The sequence below is a fragment of the Struthio camelus genome, chromosome 38 (genome assembly GCF_040807025.1).
Source record: "Struthio camelus isolate bStrCam1 chromosome 38, bStrCam1.hap1, whole genome shotgun sequence".
NCBI lineage: Eukaryota > Metazoa > Chordata > Aves > Struthioniformes > Struthionidae > Struthio > Struthio camelus.
Window position 1 is genome coordinate 529,204 of NC_090979.1, and position 15,929 is coordinate 545,132.

Genomic DNA, 15,929 nt, shown 5'->3' on the forward strand with positions numbered 1-15,929 from the left:
GACGCTCCGGCTGCCGGGTTGGGGGGGGGGGGGGGACCCAGAGCCGTGCGGGGCAGAGGGAGGAGGAGGAGGAAGCGGGGAGGAAGACCCAACAGCCCCACCACGAGGAAGAGAAGGCGGGGAAGAAGAGGAAGGAGAGCGGGACGACGAAGACGGGACGAGGGCGAAGAGGGAGGAAGGCTGGAACGCGGAGGAGGCAGAGGACGAGGAGAGGAGCGGGAGGAGGAAGAGCAGCGCGTGCAGCAAAGGGAGGAAGAGGGGGAGGAGGAGGGCGAGGAAGGGCGGCCGTGCTAACCGTGTCTGCCTGCTGCTGCCTCCGGGCCCTCTGGCCCTCACGTACCATTTGTATGATGGCGTCGGCCTCGGCCTCCAGCTGCCGGACGGCGGCCTGGATGCTGCCAGCCGCCCCGAGGCCCCCGGCGCCTGCGGGGACAACGCGTCAGCGGGGCGGGGGGACGGCGTCACCCCCCCCACCCCAACCCCGACCCCGTCGGGCCGGGCCTTACCCAAGCGCCCGGCCTGCTTGGCCTTCTTGTGCGCGCGGCGGGTGTCGTCGCGGAGCTGGATGATGACCTGGAGGACGCGGAGGAAGAAGCGCTGCGTGGAGGTCTTGGAGGTGAGCACCGACATGGAGGGCAGCTGCAGCTCCCGCCCGCCCAGCGCCCGCTTCTGCGACGCCACGATCACCACGCTCTCCGCCGTGTCGAACCTGGGCGAGGGGGGCGTTAGCGGGGGCCGAGGGGGCCGCGGTGGGTGGTGGTGGTGCTGGGGGCGGGGGACACGCGTCCCGCCGGCGCTCACCGGCTCTGCATCTTGCCCTTGAGCTTGGCGCTGGGCGGCTGCTCCTCGGGGAGCCCCTCGGGCGACGGGGCCTCGCTCTGCGCCCGCCGCTGCTGCTCCAGGTTGTACTCGCGCAGCTCCGCCAGCAGCGTGCCTGCAGGCAGGCGGCTCAGCGGGGGACGGGGCCCAGGCGTCCGGGGCCCCCCCCCCCACCCCCTCGCCCTTCGACCCCGACCCTCACCGATCTGCCGGCAGAGCGTGGCGCCCAGCTGGCGGGCGCCGCTGAGCAGCAGGCGCAGGACGGTGTCGCGGGTGCCGGGGTCGCCCCGCGAGAGCTGCAGCAGCACGTTGGCCGCGTCCTCCAGGCCCTCCTCCGAGCACGAGTGCGACGTCAGCACCTGGCGGCGGGGACAGACCGGGGGTGACGGGGGTTCGAGGACGCCGCGGCCCGGCCCGGGCCGGCGGGGGACGCGCTGCCGCTCACCTCCACGGAGAGCTGGAGCTGGCTCTCGGTGAGCCCCGTCGCCGCCATGCGGGAGTCGGGGCTGCCGCCCGCCTCGGCCGCCTTCGCCGGCGACTTGGCGCCCTTGGCCGGAGCCGCGGCGGCGGGGGCGGCCGGGGGGCTGGGGGCGGCCGGGGCGGGGGTGCCGGCGGCCGGGGCGGCCCCCGCCTCGGTCCCCTTGCCGCCCTCGGGCAGGGCGATGGAGATGAGGGAGAGGAGGCGGAGGAGTTTCTCGGTGAGCAGGGCGCTGCGGCGGATGACGCCGTGCGACAGCATGTTCATGAGCTGCCCCAGCGGCGAGGCCTCCAGGCCCAGCCCCAGCGCCTCGGCCTCGGGGCCGCCGCCGCCGGGGCCCGCCTTGGCCGAGCCCTTCCCCTTGCGGCTCACGTTCATGTTGTCCAGCTTGACCAGCAGGTCCCAGAAATCGGTGGAGAGGCCGCCGCCGCCGCCGCCGGGGCCGCCGGGGCAGGGGCTGCCGCCGGCCTTGGGGCCGCCGCGCTCCCGCTCGCCCTCGCCCGACGCCTCGCGGCCCCGCTGCTGCGTGAAGTGGCTGGGGAAGACCTGGAGCGGGCGAAGAGGCGAAACGGGGCTCAGCGGCGCCGCCGCGGCCCCCCGCCGCCGCGTGTGGGCAGGGGGGGGCCGGCCGCGCTCACCTTGGCCAGCTGGATGAGGGTGTCGAGGACGTGGCGGCACACCACGGGGGCGGCCTGCGGGTGGATGTGGACGGCGGAGCCGGCGGCGGCGGCGTGCTTCTCCGTGTGCTTCCGCCCCGGCGCCCGCTGGATCTGGAAGATGTTGGTGCGGCAACCCAGGGCCGCGTCCATGGACACCGAGAGCCACGAGAGCTGCCCCGAGCTGCGGGCTTCGACGCGGTGCAGCAGGTCGAGGGCGCGGGGCTCGGCGGCGGCGGCCGGGCCGGGCCGGGCTCCCGCTCGCCGCGGCCGCTCGTCGGCGGCCGGCGGGCCGCGGGGCGCCTCCAGGCACAGCTCGCTCTCGCTGCTGCGCTGCAGGATGGAGAGGAGGCTGCGCACCACCCAGCCCCGCGTGGGCGCGTGGTAGCACAGGTTGCGCAGCACCCGGTGCAGCCGGCTCGTGTTCAGCTTGGGCTCGTCCACGAAGAGCAGCACCAGCAGGCACGAGAGCGCCTCGTGGTCCAGCAGCAGCCGGCCCCGCAGGCGCAGCAGGCTGTCCACGCTGCTGCCCGACGGCCTGCGGGCACCGGCGTCAGCCCCCGCGGCCCCCGGCCCGGGGCCCCGGGGGCCGCTCGCCCGCCCCGCCGCCCCCCGGCGGTACCTGCTATGGCTGCTGCTGCCGCCCATGTGGAAGGTGCCGCCCCGCTGCACGGCCAGGCGGGTGTACTGCACCCCCCGGTTCCCGCTCAGGCGGCTGGTGAAGGCTGCGGAGACACCGGGCGTCAGCGGGGGCCGCGAGGGACGTGGCGGGGCCGTAGGGAACGTGGCGGGGACGCGAGGGACGAGGTAGGGCCACGAGGCACACGGCGGAGCCATAAGGGACGTGGTGAGGACACAAGGGACGTGGCAGGGACACAAGGGACGTGGCAGGGACATGAAGGACATGAGGGACGTGGCGAGGGACGCGGCGAGGGACACAGTGAGGGACGTGACATGGATACGAGGGGTGCGATAAGGCCGTGAGGGACGTGGTGGGGACACGAGGGAGATAGCAGAGCAACAAGAAACACGAGGGGACATAAGGGACACGGTGCGGCCAGGAGGGACGTGGCAGGGACACAAGGGATGCGCTGGGGCCATGAGAAACATGGTGAGGCCAGGAGGACCACAGCGGGGACACGAGAGATGTGGTGGCACCATGAGGAACGTGGTGTGGCCATGAGGGCCGTAGCAAGGACGTGAGGGATGGGGTGGGGCCACGAGGAACACGGTGGGGCCAGGAGGGCCATAGCGGGGACACGAGGGATGCGGTGGGGCCAGGAGGAACATGGTGGGGACACAAGGGATGTGGTGGGGACGTGAGGAACGTGGTGGGGACGTGAGAAACGTGGTGGGGACGTGAGGGCCACGGTGGGGACACGAGGGATGTGGTGGGGACGTGAGGAACGTGGTGGGGACACGAGCGACGCGGTGGGGACACGAGGGCCATGGTGGGGCCACGAGGGCCGCGGTGGGGACACGGCAGGGACACGAGGGACATGGTGAGGCCAGGAAGACTGTGGCGGGGCCACGAGGGACGTGGTGGGGACGTGAGGGACACGGTGGGGCCACGAGGGCCGCGGTGGGGCCACGAGGGCCGCGGTGGGGACACGGCAGGGACACGAGGGACATGGTGAGGCCAGGAGGACTGTGGCGGGACCACGAGGGACGTGGTGGGGACGTGAGGAACGTGGTGGGGCCTCAGTCGGGACACGAGGAACATGGTGAGGCCAAGAAGACTGTGGCGGGGCCACGAGGGACGTGGTGGGGCCACGAGGGCCGCGGTGGGGACACGGCAGGGACACGAGGGACATGGTGAGGCCAGGAGGACTGTGGCGGGACCACGAGGGACGTGGTGGGGACGTGAGGGATGCGGTGGGGCCACGAGGGCCGCGGTGGGGACACGAGGGCCGCGGTGGGGACATGGCAGGGACACGAGGGACATGGTGAGGCCAGGAGGACTGTGGCGGGGCCACGAGGGACGTGGTGGGGACGTGAGGAACATGATGGGGCCTCAGTCGGGACACGAGGGACATGGTGAGGCCAGGAGGACTGTGGCGGGGCCACGAGGGACGTGGTGGGGACGCGGCGGGGACACGTGGGACGCGGTGAGGCCAGGAGGACGGCGGCGGGGCCGCGGGGGCCTCACCGGGGCTGCGCAGGATGGCCGAGAGGGCGGAGGTGCTGGAGTGGCCGAAGAGGCGCTCGTGCATGAGCTGCCGCTGGCGGGCCTCCTGCTCGCGCCGCAGCGCCTGGGCCTCGGCGGCGATGTCGGGCGGCATGACGGCCAGCACGCTGTCCTCCATGTCCTCCAGCACCGAGCGCCGCAGCTCCGAGGGCAGCGTCTGGATGAAGGTCACCGGGTCCATGGGGGCCTCGGCCCCGGCCGCCTGCGCCAGCTCCCGCCGCTGCTGCTCCGCCCGCTGCTGCGCCAGCACCTGCCCCGCCCCGCCGTCAGCCACGCCCCTCCTCGAGGGGAGGCCACGCCCCCTTCTCGGGGGGGGAAGAGGCCACACCTCCTCGAGGAGGAGGCCCCGCCCCTGCAGCCTCCCATCGGCCCCGCCCACCACCCCACCCACAGGCCCCGCCCCCTCCCAGTACTCATCTGCTATGGCCCCACCCCCAGGGCAGTGGCCCCACCCCCTGCCCGGCCCCCACCATGGCCCCACCCACAGACCACACATCCCCAAGCTTGGCCCCTCCCCCAAGACAACAGCCCCACCCCTTCCCAGGCCACACCCCCAGGCTGGCCCCTCCCCCAGGGCTGTAGCCCCATTCCTCCCCAGACCCCACCCCCAGCTTGGCTCCACCCCTTTCCAGGCCACACCCCCAGGCTGGCCCCTCCCCCAGGGCTGTAGCCCCATTCCTCCCCAGACCCCACCCCCAGCTTGGCTCCACCCCTTTCCAGGCCACACCCCCAGGCTGGCTCCTCCCCCAGGGCAGTGGCCCCACCCCTTTACAGGCCACACCTCCAGCTTGGCTCCTCCCCCAGGGCAGTGGCCTCACCCCTTTCCAGGCCACACCTCCAGCTTGGCTCCTCCCCCAGGGCAGTGGCCCCACCCCTTTCCAGGCCACACCTCCAGCTTGGCTCCTCCCCCAGGGTAATGGCTCCACCCCTTCCCGGGCCCCACCCCAACTTGGCTCCACCCCCAGGGTAATAGCTCCACCCCTTCCCAGGCCACACCCCCGCCCTAGCCCCACCCCCAGGACAACAGCCCCGCCCCACCCCGCCCCCTCCGCCAAGGCCCCACCCACCTCCTCCTGGATGGCCGGGGGCAGGGCGGCCAGGAACTCGGGGCTGACCTCGGTGAGGCCGGGATTGGCCACGACGGGGGGGGCGGGGCTGGGGGTGGGCGGGGCCCGGGCGGGGGGGCGGATCCCCAGCTGGTTCTGCAGCACCTCCCGGCGGATGTCGTCCGGCAGCGCCGCCAGGAACGACGGGTCCACGCCCTCGGGCAGGCTGATGCCTGCCGTCCCCGTCCCCGTCCCCGTCAGGCACGGCCGCCCGCGGCGGAGGGGGGGGACGCGCCGCGGGGACATGCACGTGTTGGGGACGCACGATGGGGACGCGCAGCAGGGGGGACGCGCGATGGGGACACGCACGTCGGGGACGCGCGACAGGGCTGCGTGCGTGTTGGGGACGCGCGACGGGGACACCCACGTGACGGGGACACGTGTCAGAGACACTGCGGGGACACGCACATGTCGGGGACATGCACGTGCATCAGGGACACGCAACGGGGACACGCACGTTGGGGACACGCAGCAGCGGGGACACGCGACAGGGCTGCGTGCGTGTTGGGGACGCGCGACGGGGACACCCACGTGACGGGGACACGTGTCAGAGACACTGCGGGGACACGCACATGTCGGGGACACGCACGTGCATCAGGGACACGCAGTGGGGACACGCAACGGGGACACGCATATGCCGGGGACACACGAGAGGGACACACGCACACCACAGACACACACGTCAGAGGGACATGGGGACACACACGCGTCGGGGACACGGTGACACGCGCGCGGCATGGACACGTGCCTCAGGGACACGCGTCAGAGATGCCCGTGTGCCACAGACACGCGTTTTGGGGACGCGCAACGGGGACACACGGGTGCCGGGGACGCGCACGCTTCAGGGACACGCGTGTCCGAGACACGTCGGGGACAGGCGTGCTGGGGAGGCGCACGCGCCCCGGACGAGCTTCACGGACACGTAGGAGGGCGAGGCGCGCGAGTCGGGGACGGCGCGGGACTCACCGGCGAGCGGGTCCTCCTCCTCGCTGCTGGTGGACGGCAGCGGCTCCTCCAAGACGCCCCGCGAGTCGGCGCCCGCCGCGGCGGCACCCGGGTCGCGCGCGGCCGAGCTCTCCGGCGACGAGGCGGCCGGCGGCGAGCTGCCGAGCGGAGAGGCGTGTGGGCGCCCGTGTCGCCGCGGGGGCCCCGGCGTCCGGGTCTGCCCGCTCGCCCGCCCCTCTCTCTCTCACCTGTCGGCGGCGGGCGGCGCCGGGGGGGCGGCGGCGGGCGGGGGGCCGGGGGGCGGCGGCGGCGGCGGCGGGGGGGGCGGCGGCGCCCCCCCGCCGGCCCCCTCGGCGCCGGCCTCCTCCAGGGTGCAGGAGGCCAGGCTGGAGGTGTCCATGGGCGAACCCTCCAGCTGGCTGCTCACCGCCGTCAGCGCGTCCGAGTCCTCGGCCCGCTCCGGCGACAGCGAGGCTGCGGGGGGCGCGCGGGGACGGGGAGAGGGCGTCAGGGCCGGCGCCTCCCCCCCCCCAATCCTCCCCCCCCCCCCCAAAAAAAAAAAAAGAGAGAAGGACCCAGGCGTCCGGCACTCACTGACGGTGGGGGCGGGCGACAGCTCCATCTGGGTGGCTTCGGCGTCGGGCCGCCCGGGGCCGGCGTCCTCTTGGGCGGGGGGCCGGGGCGGCGGCGGGGGGCCGGAGGCGGCGGGGGGCTCCGGCGCCGCCGCCGGCTCCAGCAGCACCAGGGTGCGGTGGGGGCCGGCCGGGGGGGGCTCGCCCGCCGCCCCGCCGGGCTCTGCGGAGACGGCGGGCCTCAGCGGCTGGCGGCGGGGCCGGGGGGGGGGGGGCGCGTGCCCTTCCGAAAACGCGGCGACGCACAGATACCCCCCCCCCCCCCACTCCCCAAGAGAGGGACCCAGGCGTCCGGCTCTCCCCCCCTCCAAAAAACAGCAGCGCGGGGCCCCCGCGGGGGAAAGTAGTCGGCTGTATCGTTACCTCGACCCTGGGGCTCCCATCCCGGCCCCCCAACAATACAACCGACTACCTCACCCCCGCGGGGCCGCGGCCCCCGCTCGGGGGGGGGGCCCAGGCGTCCTGCCCTCCCCCCCTCCCCCAAAAAAACTGCCCCCCTCCCGCCCCCGGCCGCGGTGCCCGACCCTCACCTGGGACGGCAGAGCGCAGGGACGTCAACGCCGCCTCCCTCTTCCCCCCCCCCCCACCCAAAACCGAAACTCCGTCCCCCGCTGCGGAAAAGCCCCCGGGGCGTCCGGCCCCGGCTCGGCGGCGGGGGTTGGGGGGGGGGGGGCGGGGGGCCCAGGCGTCCGGGGCGGCGTGCGGCGGCCTGCGCGCCCCGCGAGGAAGACAGTAGACTGTATAGTTATCTCCGAGACGGGTGTGACCCTCCAACTATACAATCTACTACCTCAACCCGCGGGGCGCCGGGTCGGGGGGTCCGGCGCGGGGCTGGGGGGGGGGGGGTGTGGGGAAGGAAGGGGGGGGTCGCCTCGGGGCGGGGGGCGCTTACCTGCCGTCGCCTCGCCGGAGCCGCCGGGGGCCTTGGCCGCGGCGCCCTGCGGCAGAGGGGAGAGCGTCAGGCGCGTCGCCCGGCCGGGACCGCGGTTCCCCCCTCCAAAACACCGGGGGGGAGGGGAGGGGGGCGGCGGGTTTTGGGGGGGGGGGGGGGGCCGCGTCCCACCTGCGCGCCGGCGTCCTGCCCCTCCTTGTCGTCGGGGCCCCGCTCGGCCCCCTTGGCCTCCTCCTCGGCCGCCTGCCGCCGCCGCTTCTCCCGCCGCTCGTCCAGCTCCTCGTCCCGCAGCGCCTCCAGCCGGGCCAGGATGGGCACCTTCACCACTGCGCGGGGGCGCCGCGTCACCGGGGAGCCGCCCGCCCCGGGGCGGGGGGACACCCGAGGGCCACCCAAGGGACAGCAGGGGCACCCAAGGGACAGCAGGGCCACCCAAGGGACATGAGGGCCACCTAAGGCAGACCTGAGGACCACCCAAGGCACATGAGGGCCACCCAAGGGACAGGAGAGGCACCCAAGGGACACCTGAGGGCCACCCAAGAGAGACCTGAGGACCACCCAAGGGCCCTGAGGAGCACCCAAGGGACACCCGGACCACCCAAGGGCCCTGAGGACCACCCAAGGGCCATAAGGACCACTCAAGGGCCCCGAGGACCACCCAAGGGCCCCAAGGGCCACCCAAGGGACACCTGAGGACCACCCAAGGGCCCTGAGGACCACCCAAGGGGCACCTGAGAACCACCCAAGGGCCCTGAGGGCCACCCAAGGGCCACCTGAAGACCACCCAAGGGCCCTGAGGACCACCCAAGAGCCATAAGGACCACCCAAAGGCCATAAGGACCACCCAAGGGACACCTGAGGACCACGAGGGCCACATGGAAACCATGGGGGCGGCCACGAGGGGGACGCAAGGGTCCCAGTAGGGACACAAGGGGACACCGAGGGCCCTGGGGGGGGGGGAGACGTGAAGGGCCCTAAGGACTGTGGGGGGGACATGAGGGAACGCCACAGGCCCCAGGAGGGGACGCGAGGGGATGCCCGAGGGGACATGAGGGGACACCAAACATCCCAGAGGGAACCCCTGAGGGCCAGGGGGGACACGAGAAGACCCCTGAGGGCCACGAGGGCGCAAAAGGACCCCTGGGCAGACACGAGGGGACACCCAAGGCCCCCGGGGGGGGGGGGTGAGGCGCCCCCCCAGCTCACCCGAGACGCAGTCGTGCATGCTCTCGGCGTCCAGCACCTTGCACTCCTCCGTCCAGCGCGTCAGGGCCGTGGGGATGCTGGAGAGGGTCCCTGCGGGGTGGGGGGGGGGGGGACAGCGGCGGGGTGAGCCCAGGCGGCCGGCGGCCTCCCCCCGCCAACCCCCCCCCCCCGCCGGCCACCCCCAACTCGCCTGCCTGGCTGCCGGCGCTGCCCTGCTCGTGGAAGAAGTCGTCGAGCAGCTCGTCGTCGGAGCGGGCGATGATGTGCACGTCGTCGTTGCCCACCAGCAGCCGGGCCCGGCCCCGGCTCTGCAGCGGCAGGCTGCTGCTCAGCTGCAGGATGTCGGCCGCCGCCGAGGGGCCCAGCAGCCTGCGGGAGCCGGCCGTCAGGGGCCGCGGGGACGTGCGGGGTACGGGGGACAGCGAGGACGCGCCTCGGGGACCGCGGGGGCACCGGGGATGGGACGAGGGAGGCTGTTGGGGACAGGCTGCTAGGGATGAGGGGCGCGCGGGGGACCGTGGGGACACGGGGGCCGCACTGTGGGGACAAGGGGGGCGTCAGGGACGTGCTGCTGGGGATGAGGGGACCACGGGGACACCGGGGATACACTGCGGGGACGAGGCGGGCGTCAGGGACGTGCAGCACATAGGGGACCAGAGGGACACCAAGGATGTGCTGTTGGGGACAAGGAGCACGCGGGGGACCGTGGGGACACGGGGGCCGCACTGTGGGGACAAGGGGGGCGTCAGGGACGTGCTGCTGGGGATGAGGGGACCACGGGGACACCGGGGATGCACTGTGGGGACGAGGGGGGCGTCAGGGACGTGCTGCTGGGGACGAGGGGACCAGAGGGACACCAAGGATGCGCTGTGGGGACGAGGGGGGCGTCAGGGACACGCTGCTGGGGATGAGGGGACCACGGGGACACCGGGGATGCACTGCGGGGACGAGGGGGGCGTCAGGGACGTGCTGCTGGGGATGAGGGGACCACGGGGACACCGGGGATGCACTGCGGGGACGAGGGGGGCGTCAGGGACGTGCTGCTGGGGATGAGGGGACCACGGGGACACCGGGGATGCACTGCGGGGACGAGGGGGGCGTCAGGGACGTGCTGCTGGGGACGAGGGGACCAGAGGGACACCAAGGATGCGCTGTGGGGACGAGGGGGGCGTCAGGGACACGCTGCTGGGGACGAGGGGACCACGGGGACACCGGGGATGCACTGTGGGGCCGAGGGGGGCGTCAGGGACGTGCTGCTGGGGCCGAGGGGCACGCGGGGGACCGCGGGGCCGCGCGGTGGGGCCGAGGGGGGGCGTCGGGGCCGCGCCGCCGGGGCCGAGGGGACCGCGGGGACGTCGGGGCCGAGGAGGGCCACGTCGGGGACTCGCCGGCGGCCGGCACGCACCGCTGCAGGATGAGGGGCGGGTTGGGCTGCCGGGTGCCCGGGTAGTGCACGTGGATGGTGTGGCCCGTGTTGGCGGTGAGCTGGCGCAGGGTGCGCTGGCTGCGCCCGATGCCCTGCGCCAGGCGGGTGGCCGAGGAGCTGGCGCCCAGCGTCAGCGAGCCGTGGTCGGCGTGGCGCACCAGCAGCGGGTGGGTGGCCGGGATGTTCCCGGGCGACGGCGGGATGTCGGCTGCGGAGAGAGGGGCGCGTCGGCGGCGTCCCCAGGCTCCTTCGGGCCCCCGCTCCGAGGCCGCCGCCGTCCCCCCCGCCCCCGGCTCCGTACTGGGGCTGGAGAACATGTTGTCGAACTCGATGATGAGGTCGTCGTCGCGGTCGAAGCGCTCGAAGCGCACGAGGGGCGAGGCGTTCATGTCGGGGTAGTCCTCGTCCAGCTCCATCTCCGAGCCGTCGTCGTCGTCCTCCTCCTCCTCGCCCTCCTCGCCCTCTTCGTCGTCCTGCGGGAGACGGGGCGTCAGGCGGGCGCCGCGGCCGGCAGGGCGAGAGCCCCGGCCCCCCGGCCTCACCTGGTCGTCCTCGTCCTCCTCCTCTTCCTCCTCCTCCTCGTCCTGGCTGTCGTCCTCGTCCTCGTTGCTGCCGCTGCTGTCTTCCTCCTGCGTGTGCTCCTCCTCGTCCTCGGGATCCAGGATGTTCATGGAGTCTGGGGACGGGCGGGGAGGCGGGCTGGGACCCCGGCGCCCCCAAAAGCGCCCCCAAAAGCGCCCGGGGCCCGGCTGCCCGGCCCCGGGGAGCCCCTCACCTTCCCGGTTGGCCTGGAGCGTGGAGGCCTGGCTGAGGTTGGAGGGAGCTTCGTCCATGAGCACGTCCTCCTGCGACTCGTCCTCGCCCGAGCGGCTCACTGCGGGGGCGGGCGGTGAGGAAAGGGGAGGGGGGGCGCGCGGGGACCCCGGCGGCGGGGGGGCCCCGGCGCCCGGGGCTGGGGCGGGGGGGGCTCTCACCGATGATGGCGCTGTTGCCGGCCGCCCCGTCTCTCTCCAGCAGCTCGTCGATGAGATCCTCCAGCTCGTTCTCCACCTGGGGCGGCGGGGGCGTCGGGGTGACGCGGGGGGGGACTTGGCGGGGGTGGGAGACGCGGGCGCGCGGGGGGGGACCCCTCACCTGCATCTCCTGGGTGCTGAGCCCCTCGGGCTGCCCCGCCAGCACCACGGCGTCGCCTTCCGCCTCCCCGTCCATGTCGCCGTCGGCCGCCTCCGCCTGCGCCGCCTCCGCGTCCTCCTCGGGGGGGTCGGGGTCACCGGGGTCCCCTGCGGGGGGACAGGCGGCGGGTGGGTTCAGGGGACGCCGGGCAGCGGGGAGGGGAAGGAGGGGAGCCGCGGTACCTCCGTCGGGGGGGGCGGCGCCGGCGTCGCGGGGGCCGCCGGCCCCCTCGCCCTTGCTCTTGCTGGAGGAGCCCTTGGTGCCGAAGAGCCCGCTGGGCTGGTTGACGATGCGCGACAGCGTCTCCAGGGGTTTCAGCGCCGCGTTCACCGTGTTGGCCATGTTGGGGCTGCGGGAGGGGTGGGGTGGGGAGGGCGGCGCTGGGTGGGACCCCGGCGTCCGGGCGCCGCCGCCGTCCCCGCTCCGCCGCCGCCTCGCTCGCCCCGGCGCACCTGGACAGGTCGAGGCTGTGGGGCACCCGCGCCAAATCGTTGACCAGCCCCTTCTTGAGGAACAGGCGGATGATGTTGTTCATGCCGTTGTGCTGCGTCTTGGCGGCGCTGCTGTAGAAGCTCGAGGTGGACGGGCACGACTCCATGATGGTGCTGATGATGCACATGACGGCCTGCAACCTGCGGCGGCGGCGGCGGCGTCAGGGCGGGCGGCGCGAGGGCACGGCCGCCGCTCCCCCGCCCCGCTTCGCCGCCACCCCCACCCCGCCGCTACCTGGCGTGCTTCTCGGTGCTCTCGGCCATGGCCAAGGCCCGGCCCAGGGCCGCCTTCACCTCGTTCACCAGGGCCACCTGGGCGTCCGTGCCGCTGCCCGCCGCCGCCAGGCTGGCCAGGAAGAGCCGGGCCAGCGCCGGCGTGTCCTTGTCCTCGGCGTTCTGCGTGTGCGGCAGCAGGTGGTCCAGCACGAAGGCCAGCACGCTGCAGTCCTGCGGGGAGGGGAGGAACGGGGGCGGCCGCGTCACGCCGGGGGCGGGTGGCCGGCGCGCGTCCGCCCGCCCGCCCGTCCGTCCGTCCTCACCTCCTTGATGAGCTCCGACTGGCCCACGGTGTAGCTGTAGTTGGCGATGAGGGCGGCGATGCCCACGTAGGAGCGCACCAGCTCGGCCAGCAGCCGCAGGATGGTGGAGGTGGGCATGAGGGGCTTGGAGCCCTTGGCCCGCTGCCGCTCCTCCGCCCGCTCGCCCTCCTTGTCCTTGCGGCCCTCGCGGCCCTCCTCCGGGCTGGCTGCTGCGGGCCGGAGCGGCGGGGACGTTGGGGCAGGGTGGGGGGGGGCACGCGGGGACGCTGGGAAGCAGGTCGGGGGGACGCGGCGAGGCAGGCTCGGGGCGCGGGGACGCGGAGGGGCGCGAGGGGAGGCCGCTTCGGGGCGAGGGGACGCGAGCGGTGCGAGAACGCAGGTCGGGGGGGACGTCGGGGACACGCGTCGGGGGGACGCTGGGGCGCGGGGAGGCGGATTTGGGGCGAGGGGACGTCGGGGACACGTGTTGGGGGGGATGCTGGGGCGCGGGGAGGCGGATTTGGGGCAAAGGGACGTCGAGGACGCGCGCCAGAGGGGTCGCTGGGATCCAAGGAGGCGGATTTGGGGCGAGGGGATGTCGGAGACACGCGTCGGAGGGGTCGCTGGGATCCAAGGAGACGGATTTGGGGCGAGGGGACGTCGAGGACACGCGCCGGGGGGGTCGCTGGGATCCAAGGAGGCGGATTTGGGGCGAGGGGACGTCGAGGACACGCGCCGGGGGGGTCGCTGGGATCCAAGGAGGCGGATTTGGGGCGAGGGGATGTCGGAGACACGCGTCGGAGGGGTCGCTGGGATCCAAGGAGGCGGATTTGGGGCGAGGGGACGTCGGGGACACACGTCAGGGGGGATGAGGCAGGGGCAGGCAGGTTCGGGGTGCGGCGGGGGGGGGATACCGGGGTCCTCGAGAGCGGTACCTTCCCCCTGGGGGGTCCCGGACGGCGGCGTCTCGGCGGCAGCTCCGTCCGCAGCGAAGACCTGGGCCTGCGGGAGACGGCGGGTCGGTGCCGGCGCCCCGGGCGCCCTCGCAGCCCCCCCCCCCCAGGCCCCGCGGCCCCCGGCCCCACTGACGTTGAGGGCGAAGCCGGCCTGGGGGTCGAAGTCGCCGGGCTGGCGCGTGAGGCTGCGGTACTGCTGGTACATGTCGTCGCCGATGTCGGACAGCAGCTGGCTCACCTCGCTGGGCGCCGCTCCCTTGGCCTCCGCCTTGTCCCCTGGGCGCGGGGACGGAGAGGGGACACGCGTGAGCGAGGGGACACGCGTGAGCGAGGGGCTGGGGGCAGCCCGGCCCAGCTCCTGCCGCCCCACCCCCCAGGCTCCTGCCCCCGCACCCAAGGGACGCCCCAATCCCCTGTGTCACCCCCCCACGGGTCGCCCCTGGGGACACCCCAACTCCCTGGCCCCATCCCCCAGGGTCACCCCCGGCCCCGTGACTCCCAGGTCCCCACCCCTGCAGACACCCCATGTCCCTGTCCCCGCGGTCACCCCTTTCCCCATCGCTCCCCGGTTTCTCAACGTCCCCGTGACCAGGACGTCGCCGTCCCCATCCCCTGGGGCCACCTCAGGTCCTTGTCCCTAGGGTCACCCCGTCCCCAGGGTCACCCCTTTCCCAGTAGCTCCCAGTCCCCTGTTCCCTAAGGTCACCCCAGGGCCCTGTCCCCAGGGTCACGCCGTTCCCAGCGGCTCCCAGTTCCCCGTCCCCTGGAGCCGCTCCGATCCCCTGTCCCCATCGCCTGGGGCCACCCCGAGTCCCCGCCCGCAGCGTCACCCAGGTCCCAGCGGCTCCCAGGCCCGCGCTGTCCCCGTCCCTACCCTCCTCGGGGGCATGGTAGGCCGCCAGGGCGTTGAGCATGTCGTAGATGACGTCCTTGATGGGCTCGGGGATGGCGGGCAGCGCCGAGGGCTTCACCGGCGTCGTCTTCACCAGCTGCACGGCGTTGGGGCCCTTGATGCGCAGGTTCTCGAACTCGTCGTCCGAGGCTGGGCGGCGCGAGGCGTTGAGGCGGGCGCCGCGGCGGCGGCACCGGCGGCGCCGAGCCGGCCCCGCTCGCTCCCCCCTCCCCGCGCTCACCGGTGCCGGAGCCGCGCGGCGCGGGCAGGGCGATGCGGATGCAGCCCGTGGCCACCTCGGTGAAGACCTGGGGGCTGCGGCAGGCGGCGGGACCCAGCACCCGCAGGATGTAGTTGATCTCCCGCGAGCCCAGGCTGCCCGACACCACGCCGGACGTGGTGCTGCCCGCCCCGGACGTGGCCGCCGAGCGCACCACCTGCCGGCGCCGCGGGCGTCAGGGCGGCCCCCCCCACCCCGGCCGGGACCGCCTCATCTCCCCCCCCCCCCGCCCAAATCCCGTCCCTTGCAGCTCCCTGCCACCAGAGTCCCAAAGACCCCTGTTCCCCCCCCCCATCCCAGTGCTCCCAGACCCCCAACACCCCCCATCCCAGTGTCCCCAAACCCCCCAATCCCAGTGCTCCCAGACTCCCTTCCCCCCCGATCCCACTGTCCCCAGAACCCCCGTCCCAGTGTCCCCCAATCCCCATCCCCCCCAATCCCAGTGTCCCCAGACCCCCCAATCCCAGTGTCCCCCAATCCCCAGTGCCACCCAATCCCCATCCCCCCAATCCCAGTGTCCCCAAATCCCCCCCAATCCCAGTGTCCCCGACCCCCGTCCCCCTGATCCCGCTATCCCAAAAACCCCCAATCCCAGTGCCCCCAGACCCCCATCCCAATGTCCCTCAGTCCTTAGTGCCCCCTAATCCCCGTCCCCCCCATCCTAGTACGCCCAGACCCCCCCGAACCCAGCGCCCCCCACTCCCCAGCGCCCCCCGATCCCCATCCCCGCCATCCCAGCACCCCCAGACCCCCCCGAACCCAGCGCCCCAAGTCCCCAGCTCCCCCCCGATCCCCGTCCCCGCCATCCCGGCGCCCCCAGACCCCCGTCCCGCCGGCGGGGACCTTCTCCATGGTGTGGCGCAGGGTGCAGGGGTCCTCGATGATGTGCCGGAAGAGCAGGGTGACGAGCGGGGTGAAGCCGGTGAAGCCGGAGCTCTGGGTGAGGCCGAGGATGGTGCGGGTGCTGCGCAGCTCGGCGAAGAGCAGGGCGTGCTTGTGGTGGCGGGTGAGGCGCAGGCAGAGGCGCAGGGTGGCGTGCAGCGTGTCGGGGTCCACCGGCACCCCCAGCATGCTCACGCAGGCCCGCAGCACCGCCGGCACCGCTTCCTCGGCCAGCCCCCGCACCGGCGCCTCCGCGCCGGCCTCCTCCGCCGCCTCCGCGCCGGCCTCCGCCGCCTCTTCCTCGCCGCCCGCCGCCGCCGCCTCCTCCTCCGCTGCCGGCTCTGGGGACGCGGGGACGTGCGCGCGGGGCCGGGGCTCCGCGCCGGACC

At 74.3% G+C, this 15,929-nt stretch overlaps 1 protein-coding gene across 1 annotated transcript in view; it reads right to left on the reverse strand.

The window, feature by feature from the left end:
- Positions 1-15,929, reverse strand: part of HUWE1 (HECT, UBA and WWE domain containing E3 ubiquitin protein ligase 1) — a 34,807-nt gene that overhangs the window by 2,996 nt on the left and 15,882 nt on the right. Inside the window, 30 exon segments of the mRNA XM_068924189.1 lie at positions 296-423; positions 507-709; positions 802-934; positions 1,022-1,178; positions 1,265-1,843; positions 1,936-2,491; positions 2,576-2,678; positions 4,103-4,391; positions 5,209-5,420; positions 6,214-6,666; positions 6,787-6,987; positions 7,717-7,762; positions 7,888-8,042; positions 8,923-9,012; positions 9,113-9,291; positions 10,328-10,556; positions 10,650-10,821; positions 10,891-11,024; positions 11,124-11,222; positions 11,323-11,398; positions 11,483-11,628; positions 11,704-11,870; positions 11,974-12,153; positions 12,248-12,459; positions 12,552-12,760; positions 13,466-13,532; positions 13,620-13,762; positions 14,361-14,528; positions 14,620-14,815; positions 15,502-15,881. Of these exon segments, the coding sequence (XP_068780290.1) occupies positions 296-423; positions 507-709; positions 802-934; positions 1,022-1,178; positions 1,265-1,843; positions 1,936-2,491; positions 2,576-2,678; positions 4,103-4,391; positions 5,209-5,420; positions 6,214-6,666; positions 6,787-6,987; positions 7,717-7,762; positions 7,888-8,042; positions 8,923-9,012; positions 9,113-9,291; positions 10,328-10,556; positions 10,650-10,821; positions 10,891-11,024; positions 11,124-11,222; positions 11,323-11,398; positions 11,483-11,628; positions 11,704-11,870; positions 11,974-12,153; positions 12,248-12,459; positions 12,552-12,760; positions 13,466-13,532; positions 13,620-13,762; positions 14,361-14,528; positions 14,620-14,815; positions 15,502-15,881 (6,062 nt within the window).